We start from the raw sequence: 24,878 nt of genomic DNA, 5'->3' as shown, positions 1-24,878 counted from the left end.
TGCTATGGGGAAGGGCCATTGTTCGCCTAGCTACCTCTGCTCCTGGCATGAGCCTGCCATAAACTTCATTAAAAGTGTGGTCACCCATGACCCAGGGGGGCCTACTCACCATGGCTGGAGAAGCAAAACAGCACAGTGAACGGTTACAGATTCTGATTATGTTATGGCCTGCACCTAATGTAATAAGGGATTGTTTCTTTTTATGAAAATGGCCTTGCTATGGAAACGTTTTATTCATGTACAATGGCTCCTTTATTTTTTCCCATGACTAATAATGTGTCCTTCAGCGTGTCATCAACACCAGAAAGAAAACTTTCGCTGATTAGAAGGCGGAGAAAGGGAACGTGTGAGGACATGTTCACCGAGATAATGAACACCTCTGGGACAGCTGACACAAAGCTGAGAGTGTGAAGGATTTCACTGTCTGAGAAGTTAGACATGGATATGGAGAGCAGGAAAGTTTCCAATGAGCAAGAGCGTGCAGCACAGGATAAGAGGCTTCGGATTATGAGGGACCAAGCAGACATGTTGAGGCGTCTGGTTGAACTGCAGGAACAGAAGCAGGAGGGTAGAGTTCCTCTGAAGATCCTGGTGGACAGCCAGCCAGCATCACCTGGTGCAGAATCACTGTCCCCCAAGCGTTTCATGAGGCGTGGGTGAAAAGTCCATTATCCCTTTCACTTGGGCATAGAGGTTTCCAGTTCAGCAGAGGTAAAACAGATCCTATTAAAAGCAGAAAGAACTCTACTAGAAATACTTACCTTCAGAAATGGAAAAGATTTCACCATTGGTGTACCCAGGATCAGTTTTCACTTGTTCATACTTCCCTCTCTGGGGTTCTTGATTACCTGTTGGATTTAAAGAAGTCAGGTCTTTCTGAGAGTTCTGTCAGAGTTCATTAGGTGATTGTTACAGCCTTTCATTCCCCTGTGCAAGGATTTACAGTCTTTGCTCATCCCATGACAAGAAGATTCATCAAGGGATTGGGTAATCTTTTCCCAGAAATTAGACTATGGGGTTTGAATTTTGTCCTTTTTAGTCTTATGAAACCTCCATTTGAGCCATTAGCTAACTGTTGTCTGCTATATTTATCTGAGAAAATAGCATTCTTAGTAGCTATCATTTCTACCCATAGGATTGGAGAACTAGGAAGATAAATGGGTAGTCCTCCCTTCATGGTTTTTTTCAAGGATAAAAAGATATTGCTGTGCCAGCATCCCAAGTTCATATTTAAAATATCCTCCAATTTCCACATTAATCAAGCTATCCACCTTCCTGTGTGCTTTTCAAAGCCTCACCACCCTAGAGGGGAAGCTGCCCTCCATACCTTGGACATTAGAAGGGCTTTAACCTTTTATTTGGACAGAACTAAACCATTCAGAAACTCTCCCACACTGTTTACTTCAGTTGCAGACAGATCCAAAGGATCTTCATTTTCCACTCGAAGACTTTCAAAGTGGGTTTCCAGTTATATTCTTGTTCATCACCAAACTGCTAATATTTAGCCCCCTTCAAGAGTAATGACCCATTCAACAATATCCCAAGCTGTCTCCATGGCTGTGAATTTTTTTTCCAAATACTGAAATTTTCAGTGTACAATTTTTCCAAACACTACATGCTGATAAATGACACTAGATCAGATGCGGCTGTTGCTATGGCAGTCCTTTCTTCAGTGTTGGATCCAGTTCCAAAGCCCCTTCCACCTTAAGGTGATACTGCTTGAAAGTCACCTGAAGTGGAGCACCCATAGGGATGCTACTCAAAGAAGGAGAGGTTACTTTGCTTGTGCAATGTGACATACCAGGGTACAGTCCAGACCAGTGGGGGGCTGTGTTACCCCTGCTCTGCAACCTTGGGTGCCTTAGTGAAGTAGCTCCCACTTGGGCCACTCACAAACAGCCTTCTGGCATGCAAGTCACACCCTGAGTGTCTGTGTGTAACTGCAGCCTGCCAGCCACACTTGGGTTACATTCTGTCTCTCACCAGCCTTGGTTATACTTCAGGGTGACCGAACACAGAAATACATGTTCTGTACTGCCCAATCTCTCTCAGACAGTACAAAAAATTTAAATCCATTATTCCTTTAAGGGAATAATATGCCAGTTTATTATCTCAAATAGTTATTCAGACCCTTCAATTTAAATACACTGGGTTAGATAAAACAGTAAAACAAGTTTATTAACTACAAAGAGAGATTTTAAGTGAATACAAGTAATGAGGCATAAAAGTCAGAAATGGTTACAAGAAAAATAAAGATAAGATGTTTACTAATGTCTAACCTAACAAACTATACTAGATTCAAGCAAAGTTTGTTACCATATGCTTCACCAGATTACTGCCAAAAGTTTCAGGTCAGGACCCCTCTCCCAGAGTCCAACATCTGCTTCCTTTTTCTCTTCATGTGTAATGAATGTAATGGGCAGGGAGAAAGAGAAAGGGATGTCTTGGGATGTTAGTCCCTCCTTTTTATAGTTTCAGTCCCCCTCTTGAAAAACATTTCCAGCTGGACACTAGGAGACAAAGAATCTATGTGGAAGGATGTTCCCTGCTGTTTTTTCCACCTTTTTGAACTTCCTTTGTCTTTCCTTCCTGCTTGATGACTCTGTTTACTGCTTAAATGCAAATTAAGCAGAGCACACATTTCTTTGTTTAGGACAGACCATCTGTTGAGCAGAGCTGTGGGGTTTGGAACATGTGTTAATAACACCATCCAGGGGAATCTTATAATTTCACATACAATGTTACCACACATATTTTACTAGGACAATACTGACCAGCAAATTATGAGTTTTCAAATGATACCTTACAAGGCAGCTTTGTACTTTATACAAAGATTATTACAGTAGGGTGTAGGGTGTGAATACAGGGGTGTATTCTGTCACATGCAGTAACTGGAATTCTTGGAGATGTATGTCCCTACAGGTGCTCTACTACCCACCCTCCTTCCCCTCTGCTTTGGAGTTCTGTCTTATAGGACTTCATGGTAGAGAAGGAACTCAGGCCATTTTGCCCATGCAACTCTATATATCCTTGGTACAGGGCATGAGGATATCTGGAGCACATGCGTGGGCTGAACAGGTGCTACTACAGAAAATCTCAGCTCTAAGACTCATGGAGTGCAACCACACCTGAAGTGGAGCACCCCTAGGGACACCCATCTCAAAGAACTCCAGTTACTGCACAAGGTGAGTAACCTCTCATTCTGTGTCTGTCAGGTATTGAGTTTCAGTGTAGGATATCTTAGTGCAAAGTTTCATGATGCTTGTGGGCCATGGAGACATGGTTGTCACCATGAAAATTCTTCAGTTACTTGAACTTTATTGAACCAGTTTCATAGCCAATCAGTAGTCACTGTTATGTGATTTGAATTTCAAATTTTTTGAACATATGAGAATTTTTACAATCTCCATGTTTTTCTGTATAAAGAATTCATTCCTTACATTTTTCTGTCCTGTTGTATGACTAATTAGTAACCGATAGAAGGTGAATGTGTGTCTTTTATTCCTCTCCTGATTAACTTTACATATGCCTTAGGAGAAAGCTCCCAGCTCTTGAAGGACTGTTTTTAACTGTTGATAAAGCTATAAATACTGGAATGTAAGATCACAATGGTTATATGCTATGATTTTAGTGCCTGATTTATTTACATAAATATCTAGAGCCAGATCCTGGCCCCTATTCCAGCCCACTTATGCCACTCTGGCAACACAAAGGGGTGGCCAGAAAGCTAATTTAAACAACCAGCCAGCAACTAAACTGATTCGGGGGCAATCCCTGGCAGGTGTAGAGCTGATGAGTTGCCTTTTAAACCATCCTGTTTCCTTCCTCTGCCCAGTGTACAAAGCATGCTGGGGGTAGAAGGGGCATGACTTGAGCAACTTGTGAACCAGCTATCACTGGCTTCAGAATGTCCTCTAAAGGGTCAACCAACTCAGGAATCAGGACGCTTAAAGCCACATTTACTCCTTCTCCTCCTCAACTGTATCAAGCAGACTTCTGGTGCAACTGGAGATCTGAGCTCATGATTTTAATGTCTAACTTTTTTTATCCTTATGTTTTCTTTGTTATTTCCAGATAGCAAATGGCTGTTAGGTTTCATGACGAGCTAGACTCTGAGTATAGGATGCTGTGCCTGTAAAGCAGAGAATTGTAATTTTCTTTTGATATTGATCCTTTCAATCTCTCGTTTTCCTTTCAGCTAAAAAGGATGTAGAAAGTACATTAAATGCTCAAAGAATAAATGACACAAACCAGCACCAGGTAACTTTTTTTTTAAGGAACAATCATTGTCATTTGGTGGTGAACAGTCATGCATCTGCTATTCTACAATAAAGTATAATAGAAAGGTAGAGCATTTCTGAAATGCTCTTCAGAAACAGTACATACTAAACATTTCATAACTAATCTTTAGCATATGATGAGGCGTGGAAAGACCTTTTTTCTTACTTGCTATAATTTTATGTGTTGTGGTAAATATCTGTGTAATTTACCTTGGTAGAGACTATCATTCTCAGAAATACTGTATTGGAATATAAGTGTTTTCATTTTTTCTATGTTTAACTTACATCCTAAAACACTGTTTTATATTTTATTGATGATAAGCATTCACAAAACAGAGTATCATAAACACAAAAATAGACCCTTTATTTGGAAAACATATTTTTGATAGTGTCATTGATGCTTTCAACATTTAGTTTAGTTTTTGTTGTGTTTCTGCTCCAAGCAGATCACCAGATGTGAAATAATCTCTAAGACAAGTCCAGTTGAGTTCTACCATATTTTGTGACTTGTAGCATTGACTATACAGTTGAAGCAGCAATCTAGAATGAAATATTACAAAGCAATCTACCAGAAAATTTAATTAATCATGTTTTGTTTTTGTAGTTGGAAGTACATTCAGATAGCACAGTTCACAATTCAGATGTTGGTAATAATAATATATCAAAGCAAGGATTTATCAACTTTGAACAAAGTAGCAAAGAAAATTCAATAAGAAATGCCAAAGGTTCCATCTCCAGAGTATTTGAGGATCATAGATTGTTGAATGAAAAAAACTCAAAAGATACAAAACTGGTTCCAACACAGAGAAAGAAATCAGCAGGGACTGTAGAAAAGATTGTATCTATTGAGAATGTCAGTGAGTACAGGACAATTGTGCCTCCTTCAGATACATCTAGAGACAAAACAAGAAGCAGAAGCCACAAAACATATGACCCTCATATTGGACATAACAACATTGGGTTCACAGTTAATATTTCTTTCTCAAAAAGAATAACTAGGTCCTCTGTACATCATAATTATAGTTCAGATAATATTTGTGAAGTAGGGGGAAAGCCCAGCATACCCAAACAGACAGAAATGCAAAAAGAACATGACTTCTATAATAGTGATACTCCAGTTTCAGAAGAAAAGGAGAAAACTTGTGGAAACAACAACAAACCTTCAATAATAGTGACAGACCAGGTAACTGGTTTACTGTGCACTGAATCCTCAATTCCTGTAGTGAAAGCATCTACAGAGCAGTCTGAGAATGCTGAGTTAACAGAACTTGATTCTCACTCAGTACTTCCTTTGTGTGAAGAAATCAGTGTGCCTCTTGTGACTACAGAGCAATGTTCTATGAATCAGGATAATGAACGCCATTGTTTTAACCACAATAAAGATGGTAGCATGGGTGACAAGAGTCTGAACGCAGCTAAGAGAATAAGTAGTATCCACTTTGTTGAAGAAAACATCATTTACAATGAGAATAATAGACCATCAGACCAGTTTCTTTATTCTGAAAACTCCAAAGATCAAATTAACTTTGATATCGATAGAATTATTGAGGAGGAACAAAGTTTAAAACACTCTTTACCTCTTTTCGGAGGTATTTCTTTACAGGGAAACCGGCTAGAATCAGAAAGCCTAACTACATTTTCACCACAGGGAACTGTAAAGCTCACTGATTCAGGCTATACAGTCCTACCTGAACAGTATATTGACAATGAGAATCAAAACATTTATAAAAATGTCTCTAAAGATGTAGATAACTGTACTGTACAAACACTTCAAACAAGTACAGAAACGCTTTCATTGCATGAATTTTCAGCAGCTGTTAATAGAGCTAGTGATTCTGAAAGTCCTGAGAATTTTAGCATCAGTGTGCTAAGACCTTTTGCCCATCAAACAGATGAGGGAATGAGGATGATGCTAAGCACAGAAGGAAGCACTGGAAGATGTTGCACTGAGAAAATTGAAGATGAAATGAATTCAGATATTAACACATCTACAGCTTTACAGTTACATGAAAAAGAAGCATTTCAAGTGAAAAGAAAGGGACAGGACATTCAGGAAATTAGCTTAGACACAGATTTGTATTCCACTAGTTGTATGAACAAGAATTTACTTCATCCATCTCAGCTGACCCAAGAAACAGAGCAGGAAACTTCCCAAAAATCAGGTGAAAAGTTTTATTTATTTTTAAAATAATTTTAGGAATTCTCTGTAGGCATGTTGTAGTTTGTAATAGATCTTTTAGAGCAGCACAATATGTGCAGCATATACAGTAGCAAACACAAATGGCAAATGCATGAATTGCATTCCAGAAATATTGCCAGTTATGCAAAATTAATTGATTGGCCATTTTTTGCAGCCGAGCCCCTGGTAGTTATTTTGTTACTTTCAAAATATAACTATAATATTGATAAAAAGAACAGGAATACTTGTGGCACCTTAGAGACTAACAAGTACTCCTGTTCTTTTTGCGGATACAGACTAACAGGGCTGCTACTCTGAAACCTATAATATTGATATTGACTAAAATAATGAAAATGAAGAAATTCTTAAGCACTCTTTGTTACCGAATTTTTCTTTAAAGAGAAACCAGACTAAAACACCACATTTTCACAGAACAATTTTTGAATCCTTATTTATTCAGTGTTTACAATTTTCATTGTATAGTGAATGGTGAACAAAATGTTCATAATGCAAAAATATTTCCAAAGGTTTAGATAATTATATCATAGAAGTACTTCGCCTATGCTACATAAACACTTTGACATTAATTTTCATCAATCAGTTAATAGAGCTAATGTTTCTGAAAGTCATGAGAGTCGTGGCACAGATATTTTAAGTCCTTTTGTTCAACAAACAGATGAGGGAATGACTGCTGAGAGAAGTGGAGAGCAAAGCACTGGAAGATGTTGCATTGAGAAAAGTGAAGCAGAAGGAACTGCAAAGAATAATACTCCTATAATGTTACAATTACTTGAAACAGAAACAATCCAAACTAAAAGAATAAGACAAGACCTTCAGGAGACTAGCCAAAATACAGATTTATGTGCCAATAACAGTAATTCACCTAATCTATCACAATTCAGTCAAGCAGCAGAACAGGAAATGTATGAGAAATCAGGTGAGTTGTTAATAATATTTTATAAAGATACGTTTATTTTTCAAGATTTATAAGAAGGAGACTTTTGGTAATTTATAATAAGTGATTTAGAAAAATAAGCATAGTGCTTGAAGCATATATCCTGTCCAACAAATGCCAAGTGTGTGAACCACTGCCAGGGCTTCTAAATGTATTGATAGTTATTATGTAGCTATTGGAGAATAAGCACTTAAACGATAAATATTATTACTGACAAAGCTACAAGAATGAACAAAGTTTCAAGCACTTTTTCACTATGTTGGTACTTACTTCTTTACAGGGAAAAGAGCTGACTTAAAGGGTTTGTCTACATCAGGGGTCGGCAACCTTTCAGCAGTGGTGTGCCGAGTCTTCATGTATACACTCTAATTTAAGGCTTCACATGCCGGTAATACATTTTAACGTTTTTTAGAAGGTCTGTCCCTAAAACATCCTCAATGCAGGGCAATAGAACCTTATGATACTCTACTCCAAGCTGTCATTCTCTGTCTTGTATGCAATCTCAGCAGCCTGGCAAGACTGAGCTGTCATTAAACTTAGCAGCCCAAGCAACACACTTGTTGCCCACCTTTTCTCAGGATAATGGATAAAATGATCAAACCTTAAAAGCTAACTGTAATTACATAGCAAAAAACACAATGTAATTACAATGTAATTATAAACTGCATTGAGAAAAGTCACAGTGTTAGTACATTGTATTTTCCATGCTTGACTTCCAGCAGAATATGTATTAAGAACACCAATGGGATGGTATGAAGTAAATCAAGCATCTAGTCAGCTTCTGATCATATGAATCAGTAGTAATGCATACTGAAAAGCAAAACCTTATTGTAATTGCTATGTAACTGCATTGTAATACTTAGCCTTATTATAAAGTTTGACAAAAAATAACTAAGGATATATCTGACATTTAAAAAACCTACTTGCCCTAGAAGAGTAGAATTCTGCAAAGCTGCTGTACGTACAAACACCTATCCATGTGGAAAAGAGAGCAGCAGGTAGTAGGATATGAAAAATATTTTCTTAAATGGCGCCGCAAAACTGAGTGTTGAGATTTATGATAGGTTCTCTCTAAGTGAAACTCTCTCCTACCACACTGTTAGTTTATACAACTCATTTGCTTTGCATTTTATGAACTCATTTGTGCTGACTTCTCCCTCAAGATGGTGCCTGGTCTTGTGTTTTGTTATTTTTCTTTCTCTCTTTTTTTGGGAAACATCCCTTCTTCTGTGTTCGCTAGTCCTAATTCCAATTCTCCAGCTGGTGTGACTACATTGGAGTGACTCCTGATTTACATCGGCATAAATCAGGTCAGAGTCTTTTGTTCAGGGCATAACACCTGTAGAAGGAGTTAGTCTCCTCTAGAAAAATAATCCCGTTGGAAGTAATCCAGTTGTAAGAGGTTTTATCGCATACTTTTAAAATGCAATTTCTTGCTGACAACTGATGAATGTCTATGGGAGCTGCTCAGCCCGCCGCCACTCTGGGGTACCGGCTGCTGGCCCCTTGCCAGCCAGGGTCCTGCCACTGGTCCTACACAGCACCTGCTGCTGGCCTGGGGAAAGGAACCCCAGACTGGCAGCGGGCTGTGACCCCAGCTGGCAGGAGCTGGCAGTCGAAACCCAAGAGCGGCGGCAGGCTTTCCACCACCGGCTCCTGCCAGCTGGGGTCTCAGCCCGCTGCCAGCCTGGGTGAAGGAACCCCTGGCCGGCAGTGGGCGCTGAGTGGGGCCGTCGGCGGGTCCCCAGCTGGCAAGGGGCCAGCAGCGGGAACCCCAGAGCGGCGGCAGGTTGAGCTGCTCAGCCCGCCCCGCTCTGGGGTTTCAGCCGCCGGCTCCTGCCAGCCGGGGTCTTGTCCCGCCGCCGGTCCCACTCAGCGCCCGCTGCCAGCCTGGGGTTCCTTCACCCAGGCCAGCAGCGGGTGCTGAGTGGGACCCCAGCTGGCAAGGGGCCAGCAGCGGGAACCCCAGGGCAGTGGCGGGCTGAGCGGCTCAGCTTGCCCCGCGTGCCATCAAAAATCGGCTCGCGTGCCACCTTTGGCACTCATGTCGTAGGTTGCCGACCCCTGGTCTACATTTACAGTGGCATGTAGAGTAAAGACACTGCATGCCAGCTGAGCTAGCACAGATCTAGCATAGAATCTCGGACAAGGATTCATCTGTCTTCTTTGGATGGTTGAAGATCTCTTTGTGGGCACACTTGATGGTCTTGCAGGTTGGGCTGAGAGCAGTTTTGTCCTTTTCAGCTCTCCATTCCATTTGACCCCCTGGATAGCCACAGAGGTGTTCTGCCGCTTTTAGGCTGAGAACATGATAACAGCTGTATGCGTATACTATGTCCTCTTCTCTCTGGTGGTCACAGCCTACTCCTCCTCATCCACCTCCAGCTGTGTAGAATGCTGCCTGGTCCTCTTGACTCTGGTGGTTACAAACTGCCAATCCTCCTTTCTGATTTCCACTCTCACTGATTCCTTGATCACCAGTTCCTTTCTTTCTTGAATCTGGGATAGTGATGCTTCCTGAATCTGGTTCCCCAAGTACTCCTCAGCTTCTCTGATGCTCTGCAGTGTCAGTACTTGTTCTTCAAACCATTAATCTTTTCTTTCATCACAGCCATAAACTTGCTCTTTATACACAGGAAGTCCCTTCTGTCTTCAGGCAGGAAAGAAGACATGGCATATCCACTGCAGTTCACGGTAACTGTTCTATCACTGGCCATCACTGTAATGAATGTAGAACTGTACCTAGAAAGAAAGCTTCTCACACTACCTTCACCAAACTCCTTCCAAAACCCCTATTTGCCACTCCTGTTTGATCTGTATAATGAGATATGTATGTGGATGTAAGCAAAGTGAGAATGAGCTCTCCCCTGACATCTGGTGGTGAGCTGTGGAAAAGGACTTCCGGGGCTGATCTTGTTTGCATGGGCACACCCACCCTGCCCAGCATGATGGACTGCTTGCCCAAATGGTCACTTTGGCTGCTGTGGGATCCCTAGTTATTGGGGCAGGAGTAATAAAGAGTTGTTATCCTGGTTATGTGAATCAAGGACAGTAGAACTGTACTTGGCATTTTATGACAGAGGGACTTGCCCTCACCTATATAGCACTCACTAGGCAAGGGACATGGGTTCCAAACTCCAGTGGATTGAGGGAGCAGGAGTTTGTGCCTGGTAGTGTGGGTCCCTTCTGAGGGCCCTAAACACCACTTTTATTCTGCCTCTTTCCAGTGTGCAATAACAGCTAATTTTGACTCCATTTGGAGTTTTGTTACATACTACAGAGCTGAAATCATTGATACCTGGGTCTAAGCATTAGACCTACTTTAGGCTAGCGGTGCACTGGCACTGAGGCTCCCCTTCTACCAGCTAAAATCACCGAGAGCTGAAGTCACTAAAGAGCTGAGCTTGCTGAGAGCTGTGTTAAGTGGAGCGGGGGGCTAGCAGGACGGCTAGTGGAGAGGAGTGGATAGTGGAGAGCTGTGGCATGGCGAATGGAGCGGATGGCAGGGTGGCTGGCGTAGAGACGCAGCTAGAAGTAAAGACTGTGGCAGAACCCCATGGAGAGGTGTGGCAATCAACCCAAGCAGTGGCACATGTGAGAGTGGGGGGAGCATATCTCCCCCCACTTCCACCCAGGCTGGGAGGTAAACTCTGCAGAGGAACTTCTGAACTCTGGGGGCTGCATTGACCAAGGTCAGAAACTGTGGGTGGGGTGACTGTTGGGTTGCTGGACTTAAGACCCTGAGGGGAAAAGGACACTGCCAAACTTACTTGGGGGTGGGTCTTTTGCTCATGATTTATGTTATGAATCCTGTTTGTGGTGTTTCCCCAACATAATGCTGTATTGTTTTCCCTCCTTTATTAAAAGGCTTTTGCTACACTCAGACTCGGTGCTTGCGAGAGGGGAAGTATTGCCTCATAGAGGCGCCCAAGGGGGGGTGCTATGTAATTGTCCCAGGTCACTGGGTGGGGGCTTGAGCCGGTTTTGCAGTCTGTTATTGAAACAGAACCCCTAGATACTGAACCCGGCCCTTGTTGCTGCCAACTCTTACAGGCAGGCGAGTTACATGTATATACTTGTATGCATATTATTTTGTTCACCCATTCTGTATTTCCAGTTGTAGTGGGAAAACTTTTATCAAAACCATGTATTTTTCATTGTAATCTCCTCTGGAAGATCATTTCACAGCTCAACTCTTTCTCCTCCTGCCCCCCATCCCTGCCTCCATCCCCAGTTGAGAATACTGTCTCCAGAAAACATTTTATTCATCCAGTATTTTGTGAGCTGCATGGGCCCATAGAAAGCAGCTGTTTTGATGAATCATGGAAGGAGATGCCATCACTGGTGTAGCTGAAGGCACTGAAAACTGGGACCATGTGGCTTCCAGCTGTGAGCAGAAGTGGATTGGGAACCACTAAAAGGATGAACATACATGGGTGATGCTTCTTGGCTTGCTCTTCTTCCTCATTCATCAACTTTTTGTTATCCATCATGGATGGCTGTTTTATTCCTTACCTTATCTCTTCCACACCCCAGTGGACTTTCTGACCCTTTCTGTTCCTGAAAAGAAACCTTTGGTTCCTACATTGTCATATATGCAGTGGTCAATATGAGTATCCGCTTCACCCATCTACAGTACATCACTCATTAGGCCCTACCCATTCCTTTTTGTCTTACATAGAACTAAGTGAAAATTGCTAAACTCTCTTCCTACAGTTTGGTCTGTCACAAGAGTCACACGTTTCTCACTAAACAGTTAACAGGTCAGTGCTGAGGTTTTGAATATTTGTTTAAAGCGTGGATACCACCCAGTTGCATTTTTGATTTTTAAATCTGCTTTTTATGTTTGATAGGATTTTAATACTGAGTCACACACACAAAAATGTACATAAAAACAAACAAACAAAAAATCATCCAACAAATTGGATGCTGTATTTGCCAAGTTCCTGTCCTTTCCCACTCACAACCCACCTGAGGATGCACTCCAGAGAGAACCATTGTTCTTAGAGTAATCTAGCAGTTCCTCATTGTGCTGCTGCAAATATTTTTTAGCAGACATAAAGAAGACTGTTGTGCATGACAACTTCACTGGAAAACTTTGCTATTATTTGAGTTCATTTGCAGCCAGTTGCTAATAGTCATTAGCTTAATGGGATGTTGTTGGTTTTTTTTTTTTTTTTTTTTTTGTCTACCTCTCTAAAGACTCCCTTGGACATCCTCCAGTCCCAGGAGCTTAAGGAAGAAGCAGGAACTGGAGAACAGATGATTGATTTGGGATTTCAGAGCCAGAAGCTTTTAGGCTAAAATTCAGTACATTATCTCACAGAAAAAAAGGATTGAGTTGAAGGGGTACATGATGATACAAGCTGCCATTGTGTGCTCCAGAATCTCAGCTTTCATTTTGAAAAAGTAATTCCCCAGCCTTTAAGGCTGCAAAGATAATGTGAATCAAGTGCAGCTGATGCAATGATATGTACCTGAGTTTGCAAAGAGCGAGAAACAATAGCGCAGAGAGATTTGGGTATTGCCCCTATCCGTCTCTAAGGGGTGTTAACTCAGATACTCAGTAATGATCATTTAAATGTCAGTATTGCTAATTTGCTGTGAGCTACAGCTCATTTTGGCACCATGAGCAAGTGGCACTTAAGAGAATACCACCACTTTTTTTTTTTCCTGTATCAAGGAGGCTATCTCTAGGAATGCAGGGAACTGAGGATTTACTGAGGAGAAGCAAAAATTGAAGGGATCAGCAGAGCCCATGGGTCTAGTCGGACCCCATGTAGAGGGAGCCAAACTCAAGGAGCCCAGCAGAGTAAATATTGCCATAGTTTGAACCTCTTCACAATCTACTGTGATTGACATCTAATTTTGGCATCTCAGATGGGCAAAGCTGATTTTCTGGAGAGAACTTGGAGGAGCGGTTTAGGTTGAATATTAGGAAAAACTTCCTAACAGTCAGGCTGGTTAAGCACTGGAATAAATTGCCTAGGGAGGTTGTGGAATCTCCATCATTGGAGATTTTTAAGAGCAGGTTAGACAAACACCTGTCAGGAATGGTCTAGATAATACTTAGACCTACCATGAGTGAAGGGGACTGGACCATATCACCTCTCGAGGTCCCTTCCAGTCCTATGATTCTATAATATAGGTTTTACATCCTATTCAAATGGAATGTGTTTTCTCCATCACTATACATAGTATGAAAGGTATAATATAATTTGCACAAAGTGAAATCTGTCTATACAGCATCTTATAGGTAGCACGTAAAGACAATGTGTCAAATTTTGCTTTCAGTTACACCACTGTAAATCTGAAATAGCTTCACTAAAGTCAAGGAAATTATTATAAATTTACATTTACAGTGTACTCTAACCTGTTTAAAAAGATGCTTTTCTGATCATACAAACCCAGGGCATAATACATATTTTTGAAAACTGTATTTGAAAAATTCAGGAACATGATAAATGGGCACATTCTGCTCAGTTACAATGAGGCAGATCTGGATTAGCACCAATAAAAACAGTGGAGTTATTTCAAATTTATACAACTTTACAAGAGAGCAAAATTTAGCCCATGGTGTTTCAACCATTCTACAATAGTGAAAAACATTTAACACCTCTAATTAATTAATGGAGATATCCTATCTCCTAGAACTAGAAGGGACCTTGAAAGGTCGTTGAGTCCAGCCCCCTGCCTTCACTAGCAGGATCAAGTACTGATTTTGCCCGAAATCCCTAAGTGGCCCCCTCAAGGATTGAACTCATAACCTTGGGTTTAGCAGGCCAGTGCTCAAACCACTGAGCTATCCCTCCCCCTGAGCTCACAAATATTTCTCACAACTGTTTCTTCCAGTTACCCTAATACTTTACAGAATATGAAATCCTTTGATCAAGGACCATATATGAGAATTTTCAAGCAGATGGCTTTAGTTTTGGTGACATACCTATGCCTGGTTTCATTGTCTGACAGCAAAGTGTGACATTCCCCAAGGTACAATCTGGACTGCTGAATAATTGTATCTCCTCAGTTCTCCCTGGGATGCCTTTTACACTGTTTTACTGGTGAACAGCCACTCCTGGACAGTTAACACACAGACTCCAGCATGTAACTTGCTCCCAGCTGCACAGTATTGAGTGCTACTAGTTAGTCCCTCATAAATTACACTGCAGAAGAATATCAGCAGATTCCTAATCCCAACTTTGTCCCCCAGAAATGTGCGACTTGTACTGCTCAGTACACTACTCTATAAAGTATCTAATTTTGTCAGTGGAAAATTATATGCACCAACCTTCTTATCTCAAATGGAGTTTCCCCTCACACTTTAATCCAAATACACTGGTTAAGATACAACAATAAAATAAGTCTATTAACTATAGAAAGATAGATTTTAAGTGATTACAAGTAATGATGCATAAAAGGTTATAAAAGAAATAGAAGAGTAAAACGCAAGCTAATATCTAATTTAACTAGCCAAGTGAACTTAAAAGCAAAAAGGTTTTGTCTCGCCATATGTTTATAGCAGTCTGTATTGGCTGAAAAGCCTTCCAGCCAGGACCACCTCTCCCCCAGTTCAATGATGCTTTCTTTGTCTTTCGAGCATTGTAGCAGTCATGAGGAGAGATGGGGATGAGAAAGGTAATTTGTGTTGTGTGTGTCCTCCATTCTTACACCCTTAGTTCTTCCCTTTTTGATGATTATCTCCAGCTGGAGTACAGGCGACAGGCAATCTGTTTACACAGAACCCCCCGCCCAACTGTGTCTTTGCCAGTATGTAAAGTCCTGGCTCATACCCTTCTTCCTGCCAAGGAATGGTCGTATAAGTAGGTGATTGTCCAATTGATTATGCTGATACCTGGCTGGGAGTGTTACTGTGTCTTTGTCTCTGAAGAACTGGTTTGGGCCTGCCTATCTAACTCTGAAACATGTTACAGCAATTTTATACAGTAGAAAATTAAAACTTTACATACAATGTTGATACACATATTTTACCAGGACAATGTTCAGCAGATTATGAGTTTTCAAATGATACCTCACAAGGCATACTTTGTACAAAATGTATCATAGTCTTGTAAAAGTGGTGAACATAATAGCATAGACTGTCACACAGTGTTATCTGGAGAAATTGTCAGTTGCTCCTTCTCTCGGTACTGTCGGAGAATAACAGAGTTCTCACTTTTTGTTTGGGTACAGCAAGTCAGATACTTTATTTAGCTCTCTATCAATTGCATAGAGGGAGAGAGCTAAACAGGTCCCTCAACAGCTAAACAATTACAACAAGCATTTATACCTTTTGTTACAGACAATAATGAGCAACAGCTGCATTTTGTTTATACATAGGTCATTGTGATATCTTGTTTTGCTCACTAATGTAGACTCTTAGTCTACATTCCATATTATCTACATAAGGTCGCAACAACTTCTCACACAGTTCTTTTCCACTCGCCTCACACATTCCTCGCTTCTACAAATCTCGTTATTAGGGTTACAGTTAGCCTGACTCTTGCTAACAAACTGTCATGCATTGCAATCCCCTTCCTGTCAGTTCTTTCTCTGCTTCCACAGTACCTAACCCTATGCAGCTTCCTCCCATTTCTGCCTAGAGGAGATGAAGTCCCAGCAAGTAGTAATATCTCCTGAAGTCACTCCTAGTAACTGAGAAGGAGTCTATGGAGAAATGTGTTAACCTTCTTGTTGCTATACCACGTAGTTGTGCTGAATAATCATGTAATCTTCTCCCTCCAACTTTACCCTGTTGCACCCTTATTGTAAGTTTTCTGGTAGTGGATTGTAAACTCTTTGGGCCACAATCCATGTGTACTTGATCTGTATTATATTTTTGGTGCTGTCAAGTAATAATAATAATTAAAACAATGGAGTTGCATAGAGTTATGCTGTTTGAAGTGAGATCAGAAGCTTGTCCCAGTTTTCTAATGAGAAATTTTGGTGTTCAATATATCTTTAGAATTTTCACTATCAAGCAAAGAAGAGATAGCAGCTGTATCTGCTCAGCCTACTGATATTATAAGAGCCGGGATAAAAAAGAGAAATGCCAAAGGGGAAAGTCGCCTGCACCTGGCTGCTAAGAAAGGAGATTTAGCTTTAGTGAAAACTCTTATAGCATCTGGAATATGTGTAAATCTAAAGGATAATGCAGGTTTGGATGTTTTAAAATTACTTCTTTGGTGATCCTCTAGTGTTTCAGTTTGATGGCAATTAAGAAACTCAACTTTTTTTTAAACTCTTGAAAGAATGTAACCAAGATGTTTTAGAAAATAACGTATTGGTACCTAGTTTATCGAACAAGGTTAGTAACAAGGATTACTTTGTTATACCATTGTTATCTTTGAATTTGTATTTGCAGTCTTTCAAATGATACATATGAATCTTTTGGCGATAATATGCAGTATATTGACCAGCGCATCAGACAATTGTGTATATATATTTATATACACACTTGTATGAATGTGTGTGTGGATGCATATACACACACATCACGTAGTGTGGTGACATCTGCGGTGGGTACCCCCCAGGGTGCCATCTGGAACTGGGGTGCCACTGAACCCTCTGATTCACCAGCCTGGGCTCCCTCTCACACTGTGCTGCTGTGACAGGCTGCAGACCCACTCCCGGTCCTACACTTCCACTAGTATTCAAAGAGGTAACACCGAGCTGCAGTTACATGCAGGCTTGCTGACCAGCCACTGCATGAACCAATGGTAGAGAGGCTACAGCCAAGATTACCCCCAGCCCCAGGCATGCACCCCCCCGCTGGAGTATAAACCCAAAATTATACCGTCTTGCGCTGCACAGTGAACTATACAGCATAAGCTCATAGAGCATCCCTCCCTTGATGTGGAGAAGAAATGCAACAGCCCCTGCCCCTTGAGCTAAGAGTCCCAAGCACTTCACTCCAAACTTACTGGTTTTGATTAAAACATAAAATAAGTTCATTAACTACAAAATGATAGATTTTAAGTGATTATAAGTGATAGTGAACAGATCAAAGCAGATTACCTAGTAAATAAACAAAAACTCAAACTAAGTTTAACATACTAGAAGGATAGGATTTGAATTAACAATCTCACCCTGACTGATGATACAAGCAGGCTTGCAGATTCTTAAAGCACAAGCTGCATTTGCTTTGCAACTTAGGTTTCCCAGGGTTCCATACTCAGGTTAGAAATCCCTTTAGCCTGGATCCAGCACTTCCTCCAGTTCAATCTTTGTTCCTCAGGTGTTTTAAGGAGTCCACTTGTGTGGGGAGTGAAGAACAACAGATGATGTCACTGCCTGCCTTATATAGCTTTAGCATATTGCTGGAACCCTTTGTCCCAAACTCAGTTTGTGGAAAAACACTGGTATCCAAGATGGAGTTCCGTGTCATGTGGCCTGGTCACATGTCCTTGCATACCTTGTTGAGTCATAGCAGCCATTACTTACAGGCTGTCTGGAGCATTCTCAGGAAGGCTCACCAGGTGGTGGATAAGCTTCTCCTAAGTTTTTCCCAATGGCCCATTACCGTGAATAGGCCTGTAGTGGGGTGGTCACCCCACTCCTGCCTGGAAGGGCTTAAAGCAGCCTGGGAGAGGGCTATGGCAGAGAAAAGCTGGGCTGATGGGGAAAGCAGCCACAGCTGTAGCCAGTGCAATCAGGGCCCAGTTGGCCCTTATAAGAGGGCAGTGGGCCAGAAGCACGGAGAGACTCTCTCTGGCTTTGAGAGAGAGGGACCTAGCTGCAGGGAGCTGAGAGAAGATACCTGGAGTGGAGCAGGGCTGGGTGAAGGCCAAGGGAGCTGGGGAGCTCCGGCCTGGAAACCCCCCAGGCTGTGGCCTAGTGGAAGGCCAATTAGCTACTGGGATTGCAGGGGGCAGCCCACGGGTAGGCAGAGGCAGCAGGTCCAAACTCGCCTTGCCTATGACGAGTGGCTTTTACACTGCAGTCTGCCCCAGGGGGCTAGATGGTGACTGGAGTAGCCCACGACTGAGGCAAGGCGAGGATAGAGGCTTAGGGTTTCCTCTGGGTGGGGAGACCCTGAGACTGTGGGGGTATTGCCAAGGGGCAGCACCCCAAAGACAAGGGTGCTCCGGGTCCAGGCAACCAAGCACATGCGCTCTGGCGGTGCGGTGCTCGGCGGGGGGGGCAGGCTCCGGCGGCGCAGCGCTCGGCGGGGGGGCGGCGCGGGGTCCGGCACTCGGGGAGGGGTTTCGGTGGCAGCGAGACACCGGCCTGCAGTGCTCCGGATGCTGAAAATGCTAATTCCCTGAGATGACCAGCAGGAGGCACTGCAGCAGTGAATCCCGCACTGCAACAAGGCCCTTCACAGTCAGCTATCTAGACTGGAAGCATTTTGCCTAGTGGGTATCACTCAGGTGTGACTACATATGAAATACAGATACATAGTCAATATTCAGAACTTCAGATACAAAAATGATACATGCATATAAATAGGATAATCATATTCAGCAAATCGTAACTTTTCCAATGACACCTTATATGCCCCATCTTGTACAAAATGCATCAAAATTATGCCATAATAATATCATAATAATATTACTAGGATGAATATGGGATGTAGTATCACAACATCCGTGTAATAAATTGCTCAGTTGTTTAATAAATTGTGGACACACATGATACACATTTATCATGTACCTCTCCTTCACTTTGCCCACTTGTCTTGTGAATGCAGTGGCATTACTCACAAGTAAAGTTATCCACATGTGTAAATGCAGAATCAAGCTCTCAGCCTTTGAGCCACTTCACACAGTTCCATTTATTTAAAATTGCATTACAAGGTAGAATTTTCCTTCTTTTCCTCCTAAATGTAGATTTTCCTCCTAAATTATGCAAGCCTTAGCCCCAGCAATGGCCAGTATTCCATTCTGGATCCATGGCCGGTTTAAAGTTTGATATCACATGATGCCACCAGTGCTAGAAATTAGATTGTCAGTATTATGCTTTTGATTTCTGATATTTCTAATCTGCAATTTTTATGCTATTATTATTTCTGATAGTATGATTTAAAAAGCAGATAGTACATTTCTTTAGCCAGTATTGGAATAAATTTATCTTTGGAGTCAACTGAATTACAACAGGGAAAAATTGCTTCAGTGTTTCAGGGTAATTCTTTGTTTCAGATTTATTATAAACAAAGAAGTCAGACAGTTACCGGACTGAATACAAGAAAGTTATAATTGTCTGTGGCCTGTGTGGGTTTCAGACATCAGAATCACAATCTAAATTTTGATCTGGTTTTACTAGGCTGGACAGCAATTCATGAAGCTTCCAACAGGGGATTTACTGAGGTGATCTTAGAGTTACTAAAAGCTGGTGCTGATGTTAATAGCAAAAGCCTGGATGGAACTTTACCAATACATGATGCAGTTTCTGGCAATTATTTCAAGGTACAATTCTACTCATATTACCATGCCTGGGCCTGATTTTCAATTATGGGCATACAAATGCCATAGTTGTGCATGGAAATGAAAATGATGGTTTAAATAACTGAATCCAAAATTATTAATAGAATACATGTGTAGACTTTCATTAAAAATACATAAACGTAAGTTTTTAACCTGTCAAAATTGAAGTTCAGCATTGTGTTTCTTCTGCAACAAACAATGACAATATGAACATCTAAATCAGAGCATGTAGCTGTATTTCTTCTGCTATTTTATGTACTGTTGATGTTAACTGTAAGAACCAAATTCTGCTTTGGGATGTACATGTATACTCCCATTGAAATAATGGGAATTGAATACATATATCAGAGGACAGAATCTTGTCCTAAGAACCCTGTGGGCCTGAAATGCAGGTCTTTGTCAGTAAGTGAAGAAATAAGTGATTTTTAAACAATGGGGGCCACATATTTAAAGGAATTCATGTGTCTAACTCCACTCATTTCAAGGGGAGTTAAGTGCCTAAATACCTTTAAATACCTTTAAAAATCAGATTTTGGGGCTGATTTTGCTCTCACAGTGGGGTACTGAGGAGTAGCTCCACTGAAGTTAATGAGGTTATATTCGATTAAAACAAATGAAAGTGAACAAAGACTCAAACCCAGTGTTTTTAAAATGCATTCATTTTTAATTTTGACATCTCCATTTTTTGTGTTAATGATGTTGGATCATAAACAGTTTGTTAAAAAGTGTTTCAATTAATCTTTGAAGAAATATGTCTTAATTTTGTTGTAAGAATGAATGTGAGATTGTGCCATCTCCTCAATGTTAAGAGAATGTTGAAAGCATGTTAGGAATACTTACCAGCTGGAATGGAGAGAGATGCATCAAGCTGAAGCCACCTTCCAGTTAGCCAATTGCCCTGGTCTACAGTACAGAATTACTTTGATATAACTATGTCGCTCAGGGGTGTGAATAATCCACACCCATGACTGACGTAGTTATACTGACCTAAATGCTAGCATAGACATGGAGATGAAGTTATTAAGCTGATAGGAGAGCTCTCTCCTGTCGGTTTAAAGTGTCTTCACCAGAACAGCTACAGCGGCACAGCTGCAAGTTTCTAGTGTAAACCTGCCCTTAATGGTAGCAGCTGGTTGTATTTGCAAAATGTAAAGCATCAGCTATCAGAAAAGAATGCTGGGAGAGGTACCCATAAAAAGGAGATCCTACCTTGAGAAGTTTAGCTAATGGCCAGGTAGTTATGTCTTGCTGCTGTATTTCATTAGTTTCTGTTTCTTGACACCTTCACTTTTCAGCAATGTACTAACAAGGTAGTAAGAGAGAATTGTTATTACAGATAAACAAAGTACTTTATTTTTTCTTCCTAAATGAAAAGCTGTGGGAGGACAAGAGATACTCAGAACTTTCCAGCAATTTTACAGGTCCAGAGTTTCTAAGGTAGCATGCAATCAGGGAGGAAGAGAGGGGATCAGAGGTTTGCTTGGTAGGAGAGCAACTAGGGTGACCAGATGTCCCGATTTTATAGGGACAGTCCCGATTTTTGGGTCTTTTTCTTATATAGGCTCCTATTACCTCCCCACCCCCTGTCCCGATTTTTCACACTTGCTGTCTGGTCACCTTAAGAGCAACTCATGGATGAATTGATCCTTTAGGGGGAATCTGAGGTATCTGAGAAGGACCAGAGCATCTGCACTGAGGTACATACCTTCTGCAGTTGTACTGGGGCATTCCATCCCCCATAGCAGCATACTTCCCTTTGAACGCTCACTTCACCTACATGTGAGATAGTTTGAAGCCCCAAAATAGTAGTCTGTGTAAGTTAGTGCTGACAGTATTAATCTAAATGAGAATATTCCTGTATATTTGCCATGGAAGGGTGCCATATAGAGGACACTTAAAAGTCCATGCTGTTTTGCAAAGGGACTTCCATTAAGTTAGAGCTGGGTAGATGATATCAGATTGGTTCAAACATACACACCCTTCCTCCAGTTAGTCAAAAGAGCAGGTTTTCCATCTCTTTCATCTTCTCTGTGACAGAAAATAAAAATGAAGGAGATGATTGCACTGGCATGAATGGTGGACCAGGAAGACTCAGGCAGGGAAATAAGAGTAGTAAATCTGAATTTTTTTAGCAGGTAGGGCCTATCTGTGCAAACATATACAGCTTAACTTTAAATACTTAAATAGTCCCATTAACTTCAATGGGACTAGTCATGTGTTTAAATTAGGTATGTGCATAAGTATTTATAGAATTGGGGCCAAAGTCACCATCACATACCACTGAGAAACAAAAATCCACTTATTTTCTGTATCTTGTTTATATTTATCCAAAATGGTTATTTGACATTTACCAGATTCTGTTAATTTGGAATTGATTTATGATTCTCTGTAGCATCATGGAAATGTGTTGCATATAGTAACACTGTGAAGATGACCAACTAAACAGGCAATTATGAATTGGTCATATATTTAATAAACAAAAATTAAAAGTATAAGACATGGAACTAAATAGATAAATGCAAAAGATACTTGCAAGCTAGATTGCTGTACTCTCTCCTCCTCCCTTCATATGTTTCTTTGTCTTGTTAGAGTGTTAACTCATCAGAACCGGAACTATGTCATTTTATTTGTCTGCACAGCACTTAGCACATTTAATGGTCTACTGTGATGACGATAATAATAATTAAAAACTATGTTGCAGGCAGTCAGTATTCTACTACATCATGGAGCAAACCCTAATGAGAAGGACAAGTATGGGAAAAATGCTTTGGATGAAGCATGCAATGATAAAATGAAGGAATTGCTTAAGTCTTATGGGGCTACTGACAGTGAAGTTGCTTATGAAACAACTGAGGTTACTGGTATGTTAGCTATTTCATAATGTTAATATGATAATTTTACATCCTTGTCTCAAACATGCTGCAAGTTTGCTTGAGTGTTTTCATGTCAGGGACAGGCATTTTTTAGCAGTAATATATCCTTGATGGTTATTTATCTATATAATTAAGACAGTAGAATGTATGGCACAAATTATTTCCTGGTAAAGTCAGTGGAGTTATAAAAAGGATGTATCTGGTCCCTTAAATTTTGTTGGTTTTCTGTATTTCACTCACATAAACCTTGTAGTTTTTGCATTGAGTATTGGATTAATGTTTTAGTGGGTTTCAGACTTAAATATAGTCTCCAGAACAGTAGTATTTAGATCATTTGATTTGATCTTATTTGCATATACAAATTTTTATTTATATCATCGTCTGCTTTTGAGTCTTAGTAATCTGTATAATTGGCATCTATTCTATGATATTGGTTTTATACATATAATTTTAAAATAATAATGGAAATATATTTGTTTTCTTAATTGTGGGGGGGAAAGATATAGGTCCTTCTAGATCAAGAAGACCAAAACATACTTATTATGATTGCTGTAAAAAGACTGATATTCCATTGGTTTTGCACCATGATATGACCAGAGAAAAATGTGGCACAGTAAGTGTAGATGTTGAGTTTTTTAAATATTGCTTTGCAGTGCAGTACATTTCTATTCTGTATATTGTCATCTGTTGATTGAATAATGTAATTACACCATGTGTTTAGATAAAGTAATAATCCCTGAAGTGCATGCTGAGAGGAGCAACATGTTATGAAGCTAAGCATGAAGAAAGTAAAGATAAATTCAGTTAATGCAATCTATCTCCATCTGTTTCTGTTCATGATTCCTGTGCATCTATACTTCCTTTCCATTAGCATGCTACATTAATATTCATATTGTTCATATGGATGGAAAATGCCAGGATCCATGAAGTCTCTCACCAGCATTTCCAAAGTGGTCCTTCTGAGGAACAATGACTTGTCAATCAAGTTAATTCGAGAGAGATGAAAGGTTATTTTGGTTTAAAACAAAGCTTATTTGAACATAGGCCCTGTGAAAGTAGAACTCTCATTGATACATATGAGTCTGTGGCACCTCAAATCGCAGCACTAGAGGTGATGGAAATGCCTTTCTTTAAACTATCTATACCTAGAGCCCCATGCATTCCATTGCAGCAGCAGTTGCTGCTGAAAACACCCATATTGTGCTGCAGAAACAAAACATTCATTAAAAAAAAGTTCTAGCCCAGATGGTTGCACAGGAAACCTTGAAAACATTAACCAAATGTAAACTGTTGCAGTGTTCTGTTCCCAAATCTGCAAAAAAGCCTGAAAAATGGTTCTAAATATTAACATTAATTATTCCACTGCTGATCATTTTAACAGAAGCTCTCAGCTAATGTGCTTATCTCAACTGCCTCCCACTTTTCTACAAGTGCCAGAAACCCCAGCTGTCCCTATCCCAGCTGTCAAAATCTTCAGCTTTGCCCCTGACAGCTTCTGTGATGCAGTTAGGCTTGTCAATACAAAAATCTTTGGCATAACAAAAGTGTAAAATGTGGGGAAAGATCAGATAGACTGAATTTAATATCAAAATATATCACATGGGCTGCTGTACTAGTTTCATACTGGTTCATTTTCATATTTAATTATAAACCTCTGTTTTCTTTATTTAAATGAATCAACCACGCCAGTGTACTGTTGAAATCAGGAATATTGCCACAGAATTTAGGTTCAGCTTGCTTAGGTTCAGTAAAACCTTGTCTATACCTCTGTAACAATAAAGTTAACAATCTTTGTATTTGATAGTATGAGTCCATCATTGCCACATTACAAGATATAGAAAAGAAGCAGGAAAAACTGTCGCTGTTTGAAGTAAGAAACCCAAAAGATGAAGGTAGATGTGAATTCAAGTTCAATTTTCATTATTGCTCTAATGTTTGCAAACATTACTCTAGTATATTGCTAAGTAATATACTTTCATACATCCTTCTGGAAAATACAATTTGAGAGACCGGTTCTAGGATAAAGAAAGAGGAGTACTTGTGGCACCTTAGAGACTAACAAATTTATTTGGGCATAAGCTTTCATGGGCTAAAACCCACTTCATCGGATGCATGCAGTGGAAAATACAGTAGGAAGACATATACAGAGAACATGAAAAAATGGGTGTT

General features: G+C 40.5%; 1 protein-coding gene across 1 annotated transcript in view; it reads left to right on the top strand.

Annotated features, from left to right (window-relative positions):
• ANKRD31 (ankyrin repeat domain 31) overlaps positions 1-24,878 on the top strand; it is a 120,427-nt gene that overhangs the window by 53,490 nt on the left and 42,059 nt on the right. The window contains 8 exon segments of the mRNA XM_054031607.1: positions 4,199-4,260; positions 4,885-6,442; positions 7,136-7,396; positions 16,377-16,568; positions 19,676-19,818; positions 22,538-22,697; positions 23,216-23,322; positions 24,514-24,601. Of these exon segments, the coding sequence (XP_053887582.1) occupies positions 4,199-4,260; positions 4,885-6,442; positions 7,136-7,396; positions 16,377-16,568; positions 19,676-19,818; positions 22,538-22,697; positions 23,216-23,322; positions 24,514-24,601 (2,571 nt within the window).

This window comes from Malaclemys terrapin, chromosome 6, assembly GCF_027887155.1.
Source record: "Malaclemys terrapin pileata isolate rMalTer1 chromosome 6, rMalTer1.hap1, whole genome shotgun sequence".
NCBI classification, from domain to species: Eukaryota; Metazoa; Chordata; order Testudines; family Emydidae; genus Malaclemys; species Malaclemys terrapin.
Note: the sequence above shows the minus strand (reverse complement) of the source record. Positions and strands in the feature narration are given on the sequence as shown.